The sequence below is a fragment of the Cordyceps fumosorosea genome (genome assembly GCF_001636725.1).
Source record: "Cordyceps fumosorosea ARSEF 2679 chromosome Unknown scaffold_14, whole genome shotgun sequence".
Taxonomy (NCBI): Eukaryota; Fungi; Ascomycota; class Sordariomycetes; order Hypocreales; family Cordycipitaceae; genus Cordyceps; species Cordyceps fumosorosea.
The window spans coordinates 326,087-344,846 of NW_017387314.1; the positions used below are offsets into that span (position 1 = coordinate 326,087).

Below are 18,760 nucleotides of genomic sequence, written 5' to 3' on the forward strand. Positions count from 1 at the left end.
TTAGCCCTCAAATTATAACCTATTTCGGTATTTTGGCCGTGCTGAGGTAGGGCTCACTTCTCCGGTGAGTTAAGGCAGCAAGGCCTGCTAGCTATGTTTGATCTAGAATGTTCACGGTCTTGATCGGCAAATGGGGGAGACGTCTGAGTGTGGGCTTGAAGATGCCCAAGTTGTCTGAGTGAAGGGCAAAGATTTTCCTCTTTAAAGAGTATAAGATGGGTCTTGAGGCATGAGGCCTTTCACTGCCTGTTCACCCCGAGAACCGAGTTGAGCACGCGACTCCAGGCGGACAGATATGGCGACGTCCGATTCCGCCTCCCAAAGGGCCATACTACGATCAGCCAACAGCGACTCTCACGATGTCGAATTGCAGCCCGTCCAGATGCATAGATCGGGGCCGCCCCCCTCAATGACTATAGAAAGACCGCCGGCATCACCATCTACATCACCATCGTCGCCGGCATCCCCCAAGCACATCTGCACGGGCACTACGCGGATAGACACTGGCGAGACCGTCGCATACACCTACGAGCGCTTCGACCGCCGGCGCCAGCTCCAAAAACTACTTCTGCGCAGTCTGGCGCGGTGGCTCATTACTGTGGTTCTGTGTGCATCCATATATGGCGTGCTCATCTCCTACTCGTCGCACGAGGCGCTGGCGCAGCGTCGCAGGCTCGAGTTCAACACCTTTGTCATCGCTCTAACCATTGCGCTCGGCCTCAACATCGCCAGCTCACTCAAGGCCAACGCCGTTGAGCTTCAGTGGTGGCTGCTCAGCTTGCACCACTATGGACCCCGGGAGGCCGACCTCATCCTCTCCAGCGGTCACTTCACCGTCATGCTGCAGCTAGGCTGGACCACGCGCCGCATGCTTATTTGGGTTTTCGTGACGCTATTTGTCACCCTGAATATTGTGAGTTCTTGTCTCACTTACAGCTAGACACGGACACGGAAACGGACACCATGGAACTGACCAACTTCTCTCATCTCTTTTCCAGGGCTCGCAAGTTGCCCTCGCTCTTCTCGGCATCACGTACAACATCAACCCCGCCGACAAGTTTGCCATCACGAAGCCAGGTCTGGTATCGATAGCTGACCTGTCCGACATTCAAGGCACCAAGGTCCTGGCTACGTCCGCCAAGCATCAAAACCTGACCGAGGATATCAACTCGCGGCGCTACGCGGCCAACATGTTTGGACAGATCGGCCTTGGCTTTTCCGAGACGACCGTGGACAAGATACCGCGGCCTGGTGCACTGTACACCTCGGATGCGCTCTCTATCTACTCCTCCTTTTCTCTGCCCTCTCTGCCCGACGACTCTGACTCTGACAACACCCCCGAGGCCGAGGCCGAGAACTACGGAAACTCGTATTCGTACACGTACGTCTTCTTCGAAACAAATGTCCTCAATGACAGCTACGCGGGTATCGTCGCCTCGAACCGCACCGTGACCGTCAACGCGAGCTGCGACAGCTACAAGGTCGTCGCCGGCGGCAACGGCATGTCGACCAATATCACCGTGCATTTCGACGACGGCGATGGCCAGGTCTACCCGCCCGTGGCCAACGGCGGCTCGCAGATCATGTACCTGCACGACCCGGCGGCCGAGGCCAACGACACCTGGAGCCAGGTGAGCGCCTTCGAGCCATCCGCCGACTCGCAGGCCTGGTTCTACGTCTGCCAGGTGAACCTCGGCAACGTCACCAACGGCGTCGTCCCCGCACACTACATGGGCGCCAACTTCTCGCGGTACGTGCCGCCGGCCATCGCGCTGCAGGGCTACGGCTCCTCCACCGACGGCCTCACCGCCAACGCCAGCACCAACTACCAGTTCCAGAGCTACCCGTCGCAGACGTACTTTGGGCGGGCAGCGCGTGGGCGCGGCGTCCGCATGGCCGCGCTAGTCAGCCGCTACGCCATCAACGCGCTCGCCTCGTGCGCGCTCGCCAACGCAAACGTCGACGCCCGCGGCATGACCCCGCTGCGCGCCATCCAGCTCGAGGTCACGCGTTGGCGCTACGTACACGTCATCGTCGGCCTGACCGTTGGCGTCCAGCTGCTCGTCCACCTGGCCGCGGTGCTCGTGGCGAACCGCGTGCAGGTCCGCGAGCAGCGCAGCTTGGCGACCGCGTCGCTGATTCGGCCGCTGCTGGTCGGCGTCGACGATCGCGCGCGCGTGGCGTCGGGGAGGCAGATTGCCAAGATGATTGGCGAGAACGTGACGGTGAGGTATGAGCCTGTCGGTGCGGGCTACGATCTTTGCATATATAGAGACGGGGAGCTCAAGGGGCTGGCCCGCAGTGCCATTGATAGATAGTCTGGCCCAGGCCATAGGGCATTAGAACAGCGACTGCATGTATTCCTTGTATATGTCTGCCATGGCATTCAAATATTGAAATTCTCAACGCCTACTGCTAAAGAACAAAAAAGAAACAAAGTAAAATCTATTTTTGAGTGCATCAACTTCTTACAGGCCCCGCAGGTTCGTGTTGTCACGGTCGTCCACCGGGGTATATCTCGCCTTCAACACCTCAGCCACCGTTCTCGTATCCCGGGCTGTCGTCTTCTGGTATCTCTGGTGCAGGGCCTTTTCGACGGCGCTCGAGCCCGTAGTCAGCGTCACGCCGTCAATAGCAGCTGAAGCCGCCGTGGCACCGCCCGCCGCCAGACCGACGGCCTCCTTGGCCTTGCCCGCCAGCTCCGCCGCCTTCTCCTTGCCGCGGCCAAGCAGTGACGACAAGACGCCGCCCGTCTCCCGAGCACCCTCCTTGGCGGCGGCCGCCGCGTCCTCGGCCACCTCCTTGGTCGCCTTCTTGGCCTGCAGGCGGGCCTCGAGGGCCTTGTGCTGCGCGGCCTCCTCGACGCTGCGGGCCTCGGCCTTTGCCTTTTGGAACGCGCCGCGCGCCGACTGCTCGATGGAGCGAGCACGGTCCGCCGCGGAGCCTTCTACCGCCTCGACTGACTGCACGGGGGTCGTACCGCCGGTCACTCGGGTCCAGAGGGCACCGGCCTGCGACTGCAAGCCGTAGCGGACCTCGTCCCAGTCGGTCGTCTGCACCCAGCGTACGGCGCGGCCGACCTCATCGTTCCACTTCTCCTTTAGTACTTCGACTTTAGCGGCACGCTGCTCGGCGGCCACCTCGGACCGGGTCGGCGGTAGCGGCAGTGGGATAGGGTCGATGATGGTTTGCAGCTCGAGGGCCTGCGCCCGGAGGGCCTGTCCCTGGCGCTCGCGGTTGCGCTGGTGGGCGAGAGCAGAGAGGTAGGCGACGGAGAGGGTGAGGGTGACGCCTCCAGCCTATAGAAAAGGAGAGCAGTGGTTAGCATGATGGATCTTTGCCCATGTGAATGTCGTAGCTCATAGCTCGGCAGGAAACGGCTGTCCTTACGAAACCGGAGACGAAGCCCATTGTGACGTGGAAGAGCTTTGCTGCGCTCTGAGGATGCTGTATTAGGTGACGAATTACCCAATCAGTCTTCAGCTTCGCATTCTTCGATGCTTCGATACCAATTTGCAGAAATTCTTCTGCCGAATGTTTTGCGCGCAAAGATGTTGATGTAGGTTAGCAAGGTGGGCTAACGGCGAGCAACTGTGCCCAGTGGGCGGTAATTTTCGGCAGCACCTTGGCCGCCTCCCGAACGAACTAAAAGTTTCCACTCCCAGCTTGACCCAAGTTTTAAAGCATCGACAAACTGTATCGGTAAACAACGTTCGACTCATTGCAACCACAAAAACACCCTCGCACAGCATTTAGACCCATCGATTGACATACTGCCAATTGCGCAGCGACACCATCACAAACCATGGCCGGCGGTCTCACCAAATACCGCCATCTCGGCCGCAACTCGTCGGCGCGAAACGCTCTCCTGCGTGGCCTCGTGACATCCCTCGTCCAGCACGAACACATCCAAACCACATACGCCAAAGCCAAGGAGGCCCAAAGACTAGCCGAGAAGCTGATCACCCTGGCCAAGCGCGACAATGAGCCCTGCCGGCGGTCAGCGCAAGGAATTCTCTATGTATGGCAGCGCACTTCCCTCCACTTGAGGATCAAGGGGACGCAAAGAGCAAGAAAGCTAACTCGGGTCTTTTCTGAACAGATGCCGCACCTACACCTGCCCAAACTTCTCGGTCCCCTAAAGGAACGATACATGAACCGCGAGGGCGGCTACACCCGCGTCGTCCGCACCGAGCCCATGAACACCTACGACCAGGCCGAGAGCGCCATCCTCGAGTTCGTCGACGGACCCCGCGACTCGCGCTTCATGCTGACGGCCAAGACGGTGGCTCGCGACCGCATGCTCGGCCAGGCGCACAGGGACCTGACGCTCGAGAACATTGACAAGGTGACCAAACACCGGGGCGAGGCCGAGTTCGAGGCCATGGTGAAGAGATACATGGTCAAGGATATCAAACGCAACCGCGACAACACACGAGAGAAGGCGCCAAAGAGAGCTACGTCTCCGAGTGATGTAGAGTAGCGGTTTGGCGAAGAGAAGGGCGAGAGCCATGGTCGGATAGGCATGGCTCGAGCAATCGCAGCGGAGGTGATGATGGAAAGGAACATGTACCATAGAGGTTGATTGTTGGGTTTGGAGAAGGAAGCTGTATTTGTATATTATTTCATGGCGTTCTCTTACGTCCAGTAAGCTCGCCAGGTTATTCCCTTGTTACAACAAGCAACGCATCATTAAGTCAACCCAACGTCCACCCGTTGTTCTACGCATCTGAACACTACAGTAGCCCAATACGCAGGCTGTCGTTGGTGTCCTTCGTAGACAGAAAAGTACAGTTGGAGGTACATTGACCAAACAAAGAGGCTTTTATCTATGAGTAATACAAGTCTATGGTAGAAAGACAATTCCGTCCTAGATGAAATCAAAAGTATCGCCACGATCGTTCAGCATCTTGCCTAACCTTTGGGACCCCGCCACTCGTTCCAGCTTCATGGCATCAAACCTGGAGAAGAGCACCCGCACGGTCCCCCTGCCCGGCTCAATGGTCAAGTCCTGCTCGCTCTTGCTCAGGTACTCGCCCGCAATCTCCTTGTAGAAGACGGGGTTGTCCGGCAGGCCGTAGAAGACGACGCGCTGGACGCCCTTGATCTGCAGACGGCGGAAGTGGTGCGCCCGCTCCGAGTACAGCAGGACCTTGTGGCGGCCGGTGACGAAGTGCGAGCGCGCGCGCGACGCCTCGGGCACGTCCGTGTACTCGGAGATGGCGCCGAACGAGACGGCCGAGACGGTCACGGAAGTGGCGAAGTAGTTGCGCACGCGCACGAAGTCGAGGTACGATGGCACGAAGAGCAGCGTGCCGCCAGCCGAGGCCGACTCCTTGGCGCGCTTGACGATGCCGGGCACGACGGCCGAGACGAAGTAGTCGAAGCGTGCGTCCGGGTCCGCGGAGAGCGCGTGCGACTGGAAGCGCGAGAACGTCTGCCGGGCCTTGACGCCGAGCTGCGGAAGCACGCCCGCGTACGACGGCTGAAGGCGCGCCTTGCCCGCCCAGTTGGCGCAGCCGCCGCGCTGCAGCTCCGCGAGCTCGGGCGTCAGGAAGCCGCCGAGCAGGACGGTCTGGCGGAAGCAGCGCGCCCAGCCGTCCTCGAGGTACCACGGCCGCAGCCGCCCAATGTCGCACCCGTGCGCATCCTTGGGCTGCAGGTTGAGCCGCTCAAAGATGTACTCGACGTGCTCCCAGTTCTGCATTAGCAGTGCGTCGGCCTGGTCCACGACGACGACCTCGATGGAGCTGAGAAAGTCCGAGTCGGGCTTTTTCTTGTCTTCCTCAGAGCCCATGGCCATGCGCAGCCCCAGGGGGCTAGCGAAGAGGATGTCTGAGCTATAAAATTGGGCAAAGTACTTGATGGTTTTGCGGGTGAACTTGACGCCAAGGCGGAACATGTCGTCATCATTGCCCTCGAAGAGATCGCGGAAATCGGCGGGTCTGTCGGCGCCAAAGTTGTTATCCTTGGTGATGTACGACTCATCGAAGCGCTTGCGGTTCTCCTCCTGGTCCGGCTGGCAAAGTTCTCGGATCGTGCGCACCATTCTGGCGCAGGAGTTGCGCGTCGGCAGAAGAAATAGGACTTTGGGGCGCGTGAACCCTTGGTCCCTAAACTCTTGCTCTGTTTCCGGATCCTTGGCAAGTTTGTAGTTGTTTTTAATAACCCGATCCCGTGTTCTAGTTGACTGGTTAGTTCCCTTGCCCCGGCGACAGAGTATGAAATGATCTTACTTGAAAACATGATTCAGCGCATGACTGCATACTAACCGGCGCAGAGTGTCGGCATTTCCAACATTGCGATCACAGTAGAATACATCTTGATAGCTGAACAGGAGAGAAGCAATATGCTTTTGTGTCTCATCCATTCCAGCGAGGGTCTTGCCGGCAGTCTCCTGCAGCTTTTGCTTCAATTTGACATTCTTCATGTCACGAACTTCAAATGTGCTATCAGTGCCAACAGATTGCAAAGTAGCCCTGAGAGGGCCCATCATCTGTCGACTGGTCGTCCACTCTTCGTTCTTCACTGCATTCACGGCCTTGGCTGAGCTTGCTTCGTCGGGATGGGCAAAATGCAAATCAAAGGGGTCCAATGATTCACCTTCGTCCTCCGAGTCATCGTCATCCACTCCTTGCTGCAGAACCTCTTCCTCTTCCTCTTCCTCATCTTCGACTAGATCGGCATCTTCAGCCTCTCTTCCCTCGTCTTCTTCGTCGCCGTCCTCATCTGAGTTGTGTGCCTCTTCGCCTTGTGTTCTGTGATCCAGTTTGCGACGCTTAGCTTTGGGTGCACTGGGCTCTTGAAAGCTTTGTAGTAGCGCCATATATGGCCGACTGGGTTGCTCAGTCTCCTCCTCGTCGTCATCAGACTCAACACTCATCAGGTCGTCCTCCACTTCTTCTTCCTTCCCATCTTCTGAGCCTTCAGACGAATCAGATTCCCTTTTTGAGGTTAGAATTTCGTTCAAAACGTGAGGGAGATAAAGGCAGATTACTTACCGTTCATCGAGACGGGCACTGTCAAAACGACGAGTAGGACCAAACTGGCCGTAGGACTTTCGACCACCTCGGCCTCGACCTCGGCCGCCGCCTCTACCGCCGCCTCTACCGCCGCCTCTACCGCCGCCTCGACCTCTGAAATTTCCTCTTCCGCGGGCCATAATTGAAGGTTTGGGAATAAAAAATGATGTATGTAGTATAAAACAGTCGCCAAAGATAGTTCAGGTTCCATGAAAATAATCTTTAAAACACTAGCCACAGACAGTGGGCCACTTCACTTACGCACCGCCACACCGGCTTATCAGCGGGTTATCTTAGCGCGCACAACCCCAGCGGAGCCTGCCAAACGAGCAAATACCCAAAATCTCAGTAGGTCGAAATTTGGCGGCGAAAGGACAAGCCCCTCATTGTGGGAAGAAACTTGCTGGCACACCATCATCCCACCCTTTTTCCGCCGTCCACGAACGCAACTCTCCCGCGACAGTCCCGACACCCACGATCTCCCCCGGTCGAGAGTCTGCATCTGCCCAGCATGGCTGCCGCGACCGAGAGATATATTCACCTTGCGCGCCCGTTGGCCCACGCCAACGTTGGCATCCAGACAAACATCGCGCCCCTCAGTGTCAATATTCAGCCCGAGGTGCGTAGCGAACGACTCTTCACAGCATGCGCAGAGAACAGGCCTGTCGACATGTGGAGGGAAATTTTCGCCGATTTTTTTTGGTTTATTTGGGTAGTGTGAATACTGACGGGCCAAAATCATGTAGGCCATCCTTTCGATCCTCGACCACGCCGTTCGCCGCGATGTCCGTGACGGCGCCCAGCCCACCCGCGTCATCGGTGCCCTGGTCGGCACCCGTTCCGAGGACGGCACCGAGGTCGAGGTGCGCTCGTGCTTCGCCATCCCACATACCGAGGAGGAGGACCAGGTTGAGGTGGACGTCGAGTACCAGAAGAGCATGCTCGCGTTGACCCTCAAGGCCTCGCCCCGCGAGTCGCTGCTCGGCTGGTACACGACCTCACACGAGCTCAACAGCTTTAGCGCCCTCATCCAAAACTTCTTCGGCAGCCCCGACACCGGCACCTTCCCTCACCCGGCCGTCCATATGACCATCTCGACCGAGCCCGGCGCGGACATTGAGACGCGCTGCTACATCTCGGCCCCCGTCGCCGTCAACGCCGAGCGCGCCGCCGATAGCTGCCTCTTCATCCAGGTACCCCACAAGATGCTCTACGGTGACGCCGACAAGGGCGCCCTCGAGGCCGTCGCCTCGGCCCGCGATGTCGAGTCGCGCTCCGTCGCCCTGCCCTCCGACATCGAGGGCCTCGCCCGCTCCATCCAGCACACCATCGGCCTGCTCGACCGCGTGAGCGAGTGGGTCAACGGCGTCCTCGACGAGGACGAGGAGCCCAACAACGCCCTTGCCCAGTACCTCATGAGCGCCCTCTCGCTCGCCCCCAAGGTCGACGCCGCCCAGATCGAGCACGACTTCAATAACCACATCCAGGACGTCCTCATGGTCAGCTACCTCGCCAACTCGATCCGCACCCAGATCGACCTCTCCCAGCGCCTCGCCACGGCCAACCTCGTCAGCACCGACAAAGACGCCGAAGGCGGCAAGGGCGGCGACGGCGAGAAGGGCAACCAGCGCGGCGGCGGTGGCAAGCGCGGCGGCCGGGGAGGTGCCCGCGGAGGCGGCCAGCAGCGCGAGCAGCGCGAGCACAGGGAGCCGCGGGAGCCGCGGGAGCACAGAGAACCCAGGGAACCCAGGGAACCCCGCGAGCCTGCGGAATAGAATGGGCGGCGGCGTCTTCGGTTCCCTTGATATGAGATCTGCAATAAAGGAACGGATGATAACGAAGCTTCTTTTTTTATTTATTTGTATGTTATGGGTTGCTTCACATGTGAGACGCAGGACAAGGCTGTCCTGCACAGTGTCTTTGAAAACCCAACCTTAGCCGCGCCTGTCCTCTCGTCTACTCTCTGACGTTGCGGTTGTGCGCGTTTTGTTGTTTTGAATCACATAGAACAGGGCATGCGGTCATGGGAGAGAATTCCGGTGATTCGGAATAAGGGAAAGGCTGCGAGCCTTTGAGGAAGGCTTCTGGCGCTGGGAGGAAGGGAAAGACAATAAAGTTTCATCGTGGCGTTTTGTGGGCTAGGCAGAGAAAAAGCAATGAACAAGGTCATTTTGTTTGCCAACCCCATATCTTTTAGAATCCAAACTGGAAAAAAAATCATGATACAATCTGATTCTACTTCTGAGTGACAAGAATCTCATCCATCCAGGTGCATACATTGAAAATCGTTGTCGTTTCGTTCTATGGCATGATTCTTTTTCACCTCTCTTATGGATATATAAAATGCCAGATGCAAAAAGTTATCCTGATCCGCCAGTTCCCTATGATCTCTTGTTTTCGTATCATAACGCCCAAATATGCTGTAATCCATACCATTTACGCCATTCACCAAAGGACCGTACCCTACCCATGTTTGACTGTGTAACGTCTCAAGTGTGTTTTCTCACATTCCCGTAGCCGGCTTTTGGGGCAGCGTAGCGGGGTTACCGTACGTGGGGAGATGGCTATACATCTGACCATTGGGTGCCGGTCCGTGTGGAGGTGGCCTGCCATTCACAACCATCGGCGGTGGTTGAGGCATGTGTTGCGGGGTTTGCATCGCCACATGCGGAGGCGTCCCGTGCGGAGGACCATGGTAGGATGGGATCGAGTTGTTGGAGCCTTGCCTGACCATGCCGTACGCACCACCATATGGGGGAGGCATCGGGGACTGATAGCCCGCGTAAGCCAGATGAGGCGGTGCGCTTATTTGAGGACTGCTGTGATGCGACCCGGGTGCAGTGAAGGGCGGCTGTGGCGGGTGAACGGGGCCCATTTGAGCAGGGCCCAGAGGCGCTCCGGGATTGAACGATTGTGTCTTGGGGTTAAAGGAGTGGTTTCGGTTGTAGCTGCCTGGAATGGGATGCTGGCTTTTGGGGTCATGCGGATTGGCATTAGCAGGCAATTGCCCGAAGGCGTAAGGAATTCCACCAGGCCCAGGGTTTGGAACAGGGCTTTGGTTTGGAGCCTGCGGTGGTCCAGGTGGAGGAGGGCCTTGCGGCGGGTAAGGTCCAGACGCAGTGTACGGCTGCTGCCAACCAAGTGGCGGTGTATTTGTAACCATTTGAGGCTGTTGTGCATACACTACAGGGCTTCCGGAAGAGTGATACTAGACAACGTTAGCCGAGATGGAAAGTTGACAGAAATGAGGTTCGCAACTTACCTGTCCCGCAGGATACGTGGGGTATCCGGGGTTCGGTGGCATAGCAGGTACCGGACCATACATCGGCCCTTGCTGCACATAACTCGGCGGGGCTTGGTAGTTGGACGGACCAGCATTATACTGCACGCCAGGCGGTCCGTATTGCGCCTGCGATTGGGGCACCCATGTCTGTTGCTGAGGGCCCCAGTAAGCATGATACTGGTTGCGTGAGTCGAAGCCGTCGGAGTCGCGGCGTTGTTTGGCTTGCTTCCCACGCTTCCCCAAATTTGATCTATTAGCAGAGGCAGAGCTGGTTCTTGACATGCCAGTGTCTGCGTCATTCTCTGCTTCGGAGGGTCAGCATTGTGCATACTACCATTTGCATCGACAGTGACGGACCTGCAGTGTTTTCCTTATCCTTATCCTCCGGTCCAAAGATCCGTAGTCTAGTAATTTTATAATTTTCTTCGCGTTGCTCTCGCGACAATCTACTGAGTGTTAGTTTTGATATGCAGTTCACAGGACTGTCCAACTCACTTTTGGTTGGCGGGCTGCTTATCCTTGGCGTCGCTCCCTGCTTCAGAAGCAGGCTTAGAGGGACTGGCACTGGCTGCAGCACTATCACCGTCTTGTCCACGTCGCATGATCTTTCGCGGCAAGACGGCAGGCGGCGGCGTGCTGCCGGTAGATGCTGCCGGCTGCGGTACCATCGATGCTAGCGACTCCGGGACACGGCAGAAGGGTGTCCGGAATATGCGGACAGATCCGATGTGATGTTCATAAGAATGCGTCATGTGATAGTAGTCTGCCAGTTTGTGGGTTAACATTCTACAAAAGGAGTTGGATGGTGGTATATCCATGTAGGGCTCCCTAGGAGTCATGTTAGAACGAGCATGAACAGTAAGTACAATTATAGTTCGCCTTACTTGGAGTTCTGGACAAAGTCAATGACATCTTTCTCGAGCAGCAGCAAAAAAAGGCGATCCCTCGCTGAGTTCAGCGCAAAAATGAGCTTCTCGTCGGGCGCTTTGCGATAGATGACATGAAGCGCATCCGATGTCCCAGCGTCGCCATTCTCAGCTGGTGGCTCAGAGGATGTACTCTGTGGTGTAAGAATGCCGGTAGTGTTGCTTCCCATGGCAATGGCGGGCCGAGCTCTGGCTATAGCGGCTGCTTCTGAGCCCAAACGAGACCCGGCAAGGAGAGAGGCGGCATCGTCGTCCTCGGCGGCGGCTTGTACACTCGCGCTATCATCTGGACGTAGCGACTCTTTTTCATCCAACGCAAACGTAGTTCCTGATATGATGCTTTTGCCGTCAAGACTGGAAGGCTTAGTCCCGGAGTCTGAGCCGGAGTCGAGTCTTTGAATGGTCGACAGCTTGTCTGCAGCGGCAGCATTCGAGGCGGCCGAGTCTAGGTTGAGCTTGCTGAGCGATGCAGCGGCTGTGTCGATGTTGGGGGCAACCCCCGGTCGCTTCAGCGGCATGACCACTGATTTCGGCAAGTGGCATGCGCCAACGACAACGACGGGGTCGGTCGCAGGAGGCCGTTCAGAAGGCTCCATTGGTAAAAGAAAAAGAGGAGTCGAGTATCGATTTCGATTTCTACACCTTTCGTAATTAGCGCCGCGGCGGTGAGAGGGAGAGATGCCGCTGCGACGTACGTTTGCGAGGACGGGCGTTTGCGGCTTGTAAAGGGGGGTATAAGTAAAGCTGGTGGTAGAAGGCTGCCAGCCCAGATGCAGGTTTATCAAGAAAAGGGCATGCAGTACGAGTCGCGTCAAAGAGATCGAAACAGTGGCGGGGCCAGTAGAAACTCAAAAAATCAGAGTCGGTCGAAACAAAGTTAGTAGAGAAGGCACCACGCAAGTCTCATGATCATGAAAAATAGGACATGGTTTCCAAGGTTTCGAAGACGTTCGCAAGTGTCGTATCGATCGATGGGATTGAAAAATGAGAGCCCGTCTGGTAGGAAGTCTGTCGCTGCAAGGAAAGAGTCAGACTTTGGGTTGGTCGTGATGCCTCAGTGCCGGCGACTCTCAAAGGGAAATATCGTGGGGTTGGAGAAATTGTGGTAGATGCTGAGGAGGGGGGTATTTGCGCTGGAGAGGGGAGGAAAAAGGCCGCCTGGACCGGAATAAACATACCAGCAATAAAGTCACAAGAGGCTGCGTCGCAGTCACCGGTGCTCTTGCTATTGGGTAAATAGCAGAACGTAGGCGAAGAAAGGTCGGGTTGTCGCTGCAAGCAGGAATATTTATTATGGGAGGCAGGTCAAAAGTCAAAAAGTTCTGGGATCTTGGTCAAGCGGCCGCCCTCCCACGGCTGTGGCGTTTAGTTGGATCACATTAGTCAGGTGACTGACTGGGCTGGGTCGCCGAGGTGGCCTGCGGTCGTCTGCATAGCCCGAGACTGCCTGAATAAATCCTATTTTTGGAGCTGCAGTGAAAGACTTGTCTTGTATTTTCGTCGTGCTGAAAGTAAAATATTGTGCCAAGTTATTCCGCATGTCCCTGTGTGCCATCATGAGCCCGCTTCTTTGTTGTACATGGGACAAAGGGCGGCAAGATAGATGACCAAGATCATAACGCACATTCATAGATTGAGCTCTTTCTAAATACATAGATGAATTTCTATCTCCTTCATTGAATTCGCATGATTTTTACGAAAAAGAAATGCATGTCGCTGCGGGTTGAGGCATTCATTCAACACGATCATTGTCAAGTCACGTGCACCAATCTCGTAGCTACTTAGGTAGTACTACAAAGTCTGAACTCACTGTCTCCACGGCTCACAGGCAAGAAGTGGTGTTGCGAGCGTCTGCCACCATCATTTCAGCTCAAAGTCCAATTAAAAACCGGCAAAATGTACTCATATCGCGGTGGTCCCTCACAAAGAACACCGGCCAATGTGCAATGTCAGAAGTGTCTAAAAAGAGATATGTTTCGCCCGCCAGCTCGTCCAAACATCCTTACTGACTACGCAGCACGACACTATTCATATGAATGCAAAGCGAGCGCTCAGGAGAGGCCATATGTCTCTCGCCCATCGCGGACCCAGCAGCTGCGCAACCCAAAGCTAGTTCCGAAGCTTACCAATGATGCCCCGAACCCCTTGGAGAAAAAGTTTGTTCTTGTGCTTCTGATGCTTCACATCTCTTGTCGCAACTGACACGTCGATAGGAAAGGCGCCGCCGATGAGGAGCTTGCCAAAAAGGAAGCCGAGAGGGAAAGAAAACGGGCCTTGGAGGAAAGGGACGATGAGTCGGACGGTCCCCCGCGCCGGGCAAGATCGCGTTCTGTGGACTCAGTATCAACCGTGTCTACGAACTCGCGCTCCGACTCAGTATCGCCGCCCAGACACCCCAGTGATCGGCACGGCTCTAATAGTGACGAGGAGGCCGGTGAAGTAGCTGAGCCGGAACCTAGTAGGTATCGATCGAGAAGCCGGTCGCCGCACCGCCCCAGGGATGCGCATCGCGATCGACGCCCAGCATCCCCAAGGGGCTCAGATCGCAGGCGCGGAGACAGGGAGCCTCGCCGCAGGTCGCGATCACCACGAGATCGAGGCAACAGGGAAGACAGGCATCAACCGCATAGGAATCACAGGGAACCCCCGCGCGAACGAGAAGACGCTGCGCCACAGGGCAAGCCAAGGGAGCGAAGCCTCAGTCCGTTCAGCCAACGTTTGGCCATGACGCGAGCGATGCAACGGTAGAGTGAGCTAGGGGGTCCGAGAGATGAAGGGTATCAATATTTACACCAGTATGCCCAAATTTATATGTACAAAATGTAATGCAACAATTTTCTGAAATCCAGCCCGTGCTTATGCAGTCAGTGCTTCCTCTTCTTCCTTTTCGCGGCGTTCTTCCTCCTCTTCTTCCTGCTCTCGGACTCTTAAGGACTCGACGAGCGTAGCTCCATCCATTCCAGCCGTCTCGAAATCATCCCCGTTTGAATCTTTTTGGGCCGCCTTTTGCGCAGCGGTGATGCGGTCCTTGACCAAGCGCGCAATTGCATTGTCTGTGCGGACGTTCAAGACGTCTAGCTTTTGCTCCAGGTTGCGCTTGAGATCCCAATTAGGCTTCTTCGGTTGCAGCTTGAACAGGTCGATTCCTTTCGCGTCGGCAGCTTCGGTCGCTGCCTTCTCCTTCACTTGTGCCTCGAGTTCTGCAGCCTGCTGCTCAAGCGTGGCCTTGTCGTCTGAGAGGGTTGGCGGCGCCTCGAAACCAAGCTTCGGCCCGCGCGTCTCGGGGTCGTAGTTTCGGCCTGATAGATGCAAACGCGTGACATCAGGGGGTGCCTCCTCGTCTTCGCCATGCTCGTTTTCCTTGTTGCTCGATGGAATTGGCAATCGTTCGTCGGCTTCGGGTGCGACAAGCTCGTCGGCGGGCTGTTTGCGCTTGAGGCTCTTTAGCTTAGCGAGGCGCGCCTTGCGATCCTCTGACGCGGCGCTGAGCGTGTTATGTGACGACATTCCGTAGTATAGTAGATGTTGTGGAAAAGCAGAGGCAAGAATTGTAGAGGCAATGTTTTTCGTAGGTCGGGAAGCTTAACAGTGGTGGGGCTGGAGAAAGTCGATGCCAGGCTGAAATGCGACAGCCTGCAAGCACCAGGAAAAAAAGTGTCGCTCGATCGCGGCCCACCTAAATTTAACCCATGGAACATCACCAGACGACAAGGCGACGCAACAAAAGGATTCGATATTCCGACTCTGAATACTGCATCATGGCGATAAACGAGCGAATGGCGAAGCACTATACAATTTAACGTGTTCCGCAAGAAAATGTACGGCGCAAGGAGGAGACTGTGCTCGGGGGCACACACGGCGAAGCACTCGACATCACAATGCTCCCGTACCAGCCAAGCTCACACGATACGAACATGGGTACAAGAACCAATGGCCACTGCCCTCTTGTCAAACTATATGCGCAAACTAAGTCTTGCATCGGGGCGCTCGAATGGGCCGCTGCCACCGTCAAAACCATGGCTCAACTGGCGATCCTACTCGACAGCGACAGAGGAAGCTATCAGGAACAGATTTGAAAAGGCGCGACCGACCAACGAAGAGCAGCAAAGAACAGACGCTTCCGAAATTCTGACGCCATTTCAAAGCCGCGACCCCGTTTCTGTTGAGGTGCCTCCCGAGACATTCCGCAGAAATTTTAACCTCCCTTATGTATCAAAACGATTGAAGCAAGACAAGCGGCTGCTACAGCAGGCCAGAATGCAGGAACGGGAGAAATATTACCAATGGGGCTATCTGCGACATCAATATCCGGAATCCGAATTGGGTGCCGTGCGGAAGCAGTTCAACAAGTGGAAGAAAGCAATACACCGGCTTGGCTCCGGTCGTCAGTCAGGAGGCACACAACATAACGAGGATCAGGGCAAGTGGTTATACGACTTGTCTGATATTGCACTCATGCGCGAGGTTTGGGATGCAACAAGTATTGAAACCAGGCAACAGCAATGGCCCGGCATCATGCTCGCAACGCTACGCCAGTGTCCCAGCAAGGCAAGCATGGTTCTGGAAGCAACTTTGAACCCGCCACCGCCTGGCTATGCCATTCACGATGTGCTACGCTTCATAGCGCAGAATTTACAGCTTCACAGAATCAAAAATATCCACGACAGAAACGCGATGGCCGGCGAAGTCTTGGCTCTGCTCGCCCACGTGGTTGAGGGTGTTCCAAAAGGTCATGTCCCGTTCCAGCAAAATGTTCTGGGTCTCTTTGTGCAGCGGCTCCCAGCTGCCCAAGCCGTGGATTTCTATGAAATCTTGGAGAAGGCAAATTATGCACTTCACAAGAATACCCGGTTGCAGTTTGCTAGCAAATTGGCTGGCGAGGTCGCCCACAAGAACACTGCTTTCAAAATACTGAGAGCCATGTTGGAGGACGGCGTTACCTTTAACGACGCAGTTTCGGCCAGCACAATTACAACCCTTCTACATTGCAAAGCCGAGAGCGATGGCTGGACGCAGCGAGTGGAGAGCTTTTCCGCAAAAGATGCACTGCAGCTATTCATGGAGCACGGATTCACGCCGAATACAATCACTCTGACAGCTGTACTAGACTCACTGTGTCAGCATGGACAGACGGCGGAGGCAACACGCCTGGCTTTACTATTTGCAGAGTCTGGTGTACCGCTCGATGCCAAGACATGGACGACGGTGTTTGCAGGCGCAAAAGCGAGTCTGAATATCGATAATGTAAACCGAGCCTTGATGGTTGCCAGAGTCACGCCAGTGTCGTTTGAGAGTGTGCTGAGCAATACCTTGCACGCCGTATTTTACTTCGCGGATGCGGAGATTCGAAGCAAGAGAATCAAGGCGCCTTGGTCGATACCATTGTTCCGGCCCATGCTGAAGATATACGCAAGAAGGTTTGAGCTCAAGTCACTACAGTGGTGGCTACCAGACTCGCTACCCTTGCTACTAAGCGAGGAAGGCGTTGACAAGGAACTGGATGACAAATTCCGTGACCGTCTGGAGAACCGCGAGTGGGATTTCATGCACACAATCTTACCTGTGGCAGAAAACGTGTTTACGGCGGAGGGTGACGCTGCTGAGGGCAAGCTGCAGCCCAACACAGCAGCCGATGCGGTGATGCTTCGAGCATATATACGATCTCTGTCTCGTCCACAGGATATTCTATCCTTCTACAAGTTCTTCAGGTCGCGGTTGGAGGAGCAGAGTAAATATCCTTCCCTGATGTTGCAAAGCCAGGGCAGCATGATCCACGACATGTTCATCTTGGTCATGACAGAGCACCAAGAACTATGGAGGGAGGCGTTACATGTGTTTGGGGACATGCTCAAGCATACTTTGCGCAACCGATCGATAGCCAAGGCTGACGGCGATCCCCATGAACCCGCCGAAGCGACGGGCGAGGTCATTGAACCAGACGCGCTCGCCGCGGCAGCTGGAACGGCATCGGCAGAGCAGGTTCACCCAACTCCGAGCGCAATGACTCTGACGATCCTACTGCGAGGCTTGCTGTACCAGGGTGAGAGCGCCCTCGCCGCGCAGCTGATGGAGGTGATGGCAGAACTCGACATTGAGGCCAACTTGGTGACGTGGAACACGCTGGTGCGGCACGAGGCGTTGGCGCAGAACACGCTGCGGACGGTGATGCTGCTACAGGAGATGGAGGCCGTCGGCGTGAAGCCAGACATCAACACGTACAATGCCTTTAACAAGCTGCGGGACCAGGACAAGGCGCTGAGGATGATGCAGTCAATTGTGGACGAGAACCGCAGGATCATAGCGGGGGGAGAAGGGACCAGCAACCCAGCCGATGCATAATCTTTGTACAGTACTTGTAAAGAGGCAGGGCCATAGCGATGGATTTAGCGGCGATACGTTTTATACAGGTTCTTTTATTAATTGTGACAATGGACCAATCGCGCTTGATACCACCCCTTCCCCCGCCGGGACGGGGGCAAGAGACGTGCCGTCGAGCCTAGTTTTTAGTGTCTTACGGTGAGCCAAGGCCAGCTGAAGCCGATCAAGGCCGAGCCCAAATCCTATGTTCCTCTGGCATAGCGCCTATATGGTTCGTAGGGCTGGAAGATATGGCAGTATCTAGCCGACAGACTGTGAGGAGACTGTGAGGAGGTGTTTGGAGGTGTTAGCAGACGGAAAAGGGTTCATATTTTTAGAGAACTATTTAGTATTAAACAAAGACAGAATAACTCAGTTTGGGATGATGATTTAAAAGCCCTAAATTTTTCGATCCAACGTAGTGGTAGAGGGGGGGCTTCCTCTCAACGATCAAACACCTCGACCATTACACCCAAGAAAGAGCACAATTAATAGATAGCAATAGAAAAGGTTGTCTCCCAAACAAGAGGTTTAACTTGCCAAATATCTCCGAGGAGAAAGATATCGAATAGCGAAACTCCTTCTCCAGGTCTGCCAATTTCCCTCTTTTATTCTACCTTGGCTATGAATGGCTGGCAGGTGCCTTTTATATCCCGGCAAACTTCCGCATGACAGCTGCCATCCAACGGTTCAGCTCTGCCCGCTAGGGGAACGCGGCAAGGTGGCGACCCTTTTTTAATCTTCCGAAGGATGGAGAAGTTGTTAATTTGTCATGTATTTATAGGAGCAGGGTCAAGAAAAATTGACTGCTAATTGCTGTCAGTAGACAAAGGCTTTCGTTCCTCGTTCGCGAAATACCCTCGCCGAGCTGCCCCGCGGTCCGTCCGTCTAGCAAGCGCGGCAGCCTTCGGCTCTTCGGCCCTACCATCTTGTCGCGAACGTATTACTCAGTGCCCGCAGAATCACGTACGAACAACATGCTTGTTTGCATCATTTTGGAAGCTAAGAAAAAAAATACGAGAAATCAGAGCCAGCGGCGGCCGACCAATTTGACGCGCAGCTGCACCACGAACAAACGGCAACATCGACAAGACATCAAGTCGGCCGACCATCGCTTAGCCACCACCATCACTCACCTCACCTTGCCAACCTCAGCACAACCCAGCTCACTC

General features: G+C 55.6%; 8 protein-coding genes across 8 annotated transcripts; 4 read left to right on the forward strand and 4 right to left on the reverse strand.

Moving 5' to 3' along the window:
* Nucleotides 1–409: 409 nt before the first annotated feature.
* ISF_05756 (hypothetical protein) lies at nucleotides 410–2,318 on the forward strand (the record flags this gene model as incomplete). Its single annotated transcript, XM_018849361.1, has 2 exons — nucleotides 410–913; nucleotides 999–2,318. 2 exons carry the CDS (start codon nucleotides 410–412, stop codon nucleotides 2,316–2,318), a joined length of 1,824 nt encoding a protein of 607 aa, XP_018703388.1.
* A 150-nt stretch (nucleotides 2,319–2,468) lies between these two features.
* On the reverse strand, nucleotides 2,469–3,411 carry ISF_05757 (hypothetical protein; the record flags this gene model as incomplete). Its single annotated transcript, XM_018849362.1, has 2 exons — nucleotides 2,469–3,299; nucleotides 3,391–3,411. The coding sequence occupies 2 exons, from the start codon at nucleotides 3,409–3,411 to the stop codon at nucleotides 2,469–2,471; spliced, it is 852 nt and encodes a 283-aa protein (XP_018703389.1).
* Nucleotides 3,412–3,805: 394 nt separating this feature from the next.
* Nucleotides 3,806–4,483, forward strand: ISF_05758 (50S ribosomal protein L17; the record flags this gene model as incomplete). The annotated part of the gene is made up of 2 exons (XM_018849363.1): nucleotides 3,806–4,021; nucleotides 4,103–4,483. 2 exons carry the CDS (start codon nucleotides 3,806–3,808, stop codon nucleotides 4,481–4,483), a joined length of 597 nt encoding a protein of 198 aa, XP_018703390.1.
* A 387-nt stretch (nucleotides 4,484–4,870) lies between these two features.
* Nucleotides 4,871–7,162, reverse strand: ISF_05759 (hypothetical protein; the record flags this gene model as incomplete). The annotated part of the gene is made up of 3 exons (XM_018849364.1): nucleotides 4,871–6,182; nucleotides 6,273–6,944; nucleotides 7,002–7,162. 3 exons carry the CDS (start codon nucleotides 7,160–7,162, stop codon nucleotides 4,871–4,873), a joined length of 2,145 nt encoding a protein of 714 aa, XP_018703391.1.
* A 371-nt stretch (nucleotides 7,163–7,533) lies between these two features.
* Nucleotides 7,534–8,797, forward strand: ISF_05760 (eukaryotic translation initiation factor 3 subunit F; the record flags this gene model as incomplete). The annotated part of the gene is made up of 2 exons (XM_018849365.1): nucleotides 7,534–7,641; nucleotides 7,769–8,797. The coding sequence occupies 2 exons, from the start codon at nucleotides 7,534–7,536 to the stop codon at nucleotides 8,795–8,797; spliced, it is 1,137 nt and encodes a 378-aa protein (XP_018703392.1).
* A 728-nt stretch (nucleotides 8,798–9,525) lies between these two features.
* On the reverse strand, nucleotides 9,526–11,827 carry ISF_05761 (Single-stranded nucleic acid binding R3H; the record flags this gene model as incomplete). Its single annotated transcript, XM_018849366.1, has 5 exons — nucleotides 9,526–10,230; nucleotides 10,285–10,607; nucleotides 10,663–10,751; nucleotides 10,801–11,133; nucleotides 11,190–11,827. The coding sequence occupies 5 exons, from the start codon at nucleotides 11,825–11,827 to the stop codon at nucleotides 9,526–9,528; spliced, it is 2,088 nt and encodes a 695-aa protein (XP_018703393.1).
* A 2,260-nt stretch (nucleotides 11,828–14,087) lies between these two features.
* ISF_05762 (mRNA splicing factor, Cwf18) lies at nucleotides 14,088–14,738 on the reverse strand (the record flags this gene model as incomplete). The annotated part of the gene is made up of 1 exon (XM_018849367.1): nucleotides 14,088–14,738. One exon carries the CDS (start codon nucleotides 14,736–14,738, stop codon nucleotides 14,088–14,090), a length of 651 nt encoding a protein of 216 aa, XP_018703394.1.
* A 423-nt stretch (nucleotides 14,739–15,161) lies between these two features.
* On the forward strand, nucleotides 15,162–17,570 carry ISF_05763 (hypothetical protein; the record flags this gene model as incomplete). Its single annotated transcript, XM_018849368.1, has 1 exon — nucleotides 15,162–17,570. One exon carries the CDS (start codon nucleotides 15,162–15,164, stop codon nucleotides 17,568–17,570), a length of 2,409 nt encoding a protein of 802 aa, XP_018703395.1.
* Nucleotides 17,571–18,760: the final 1,190 nt, after the last annotated feature.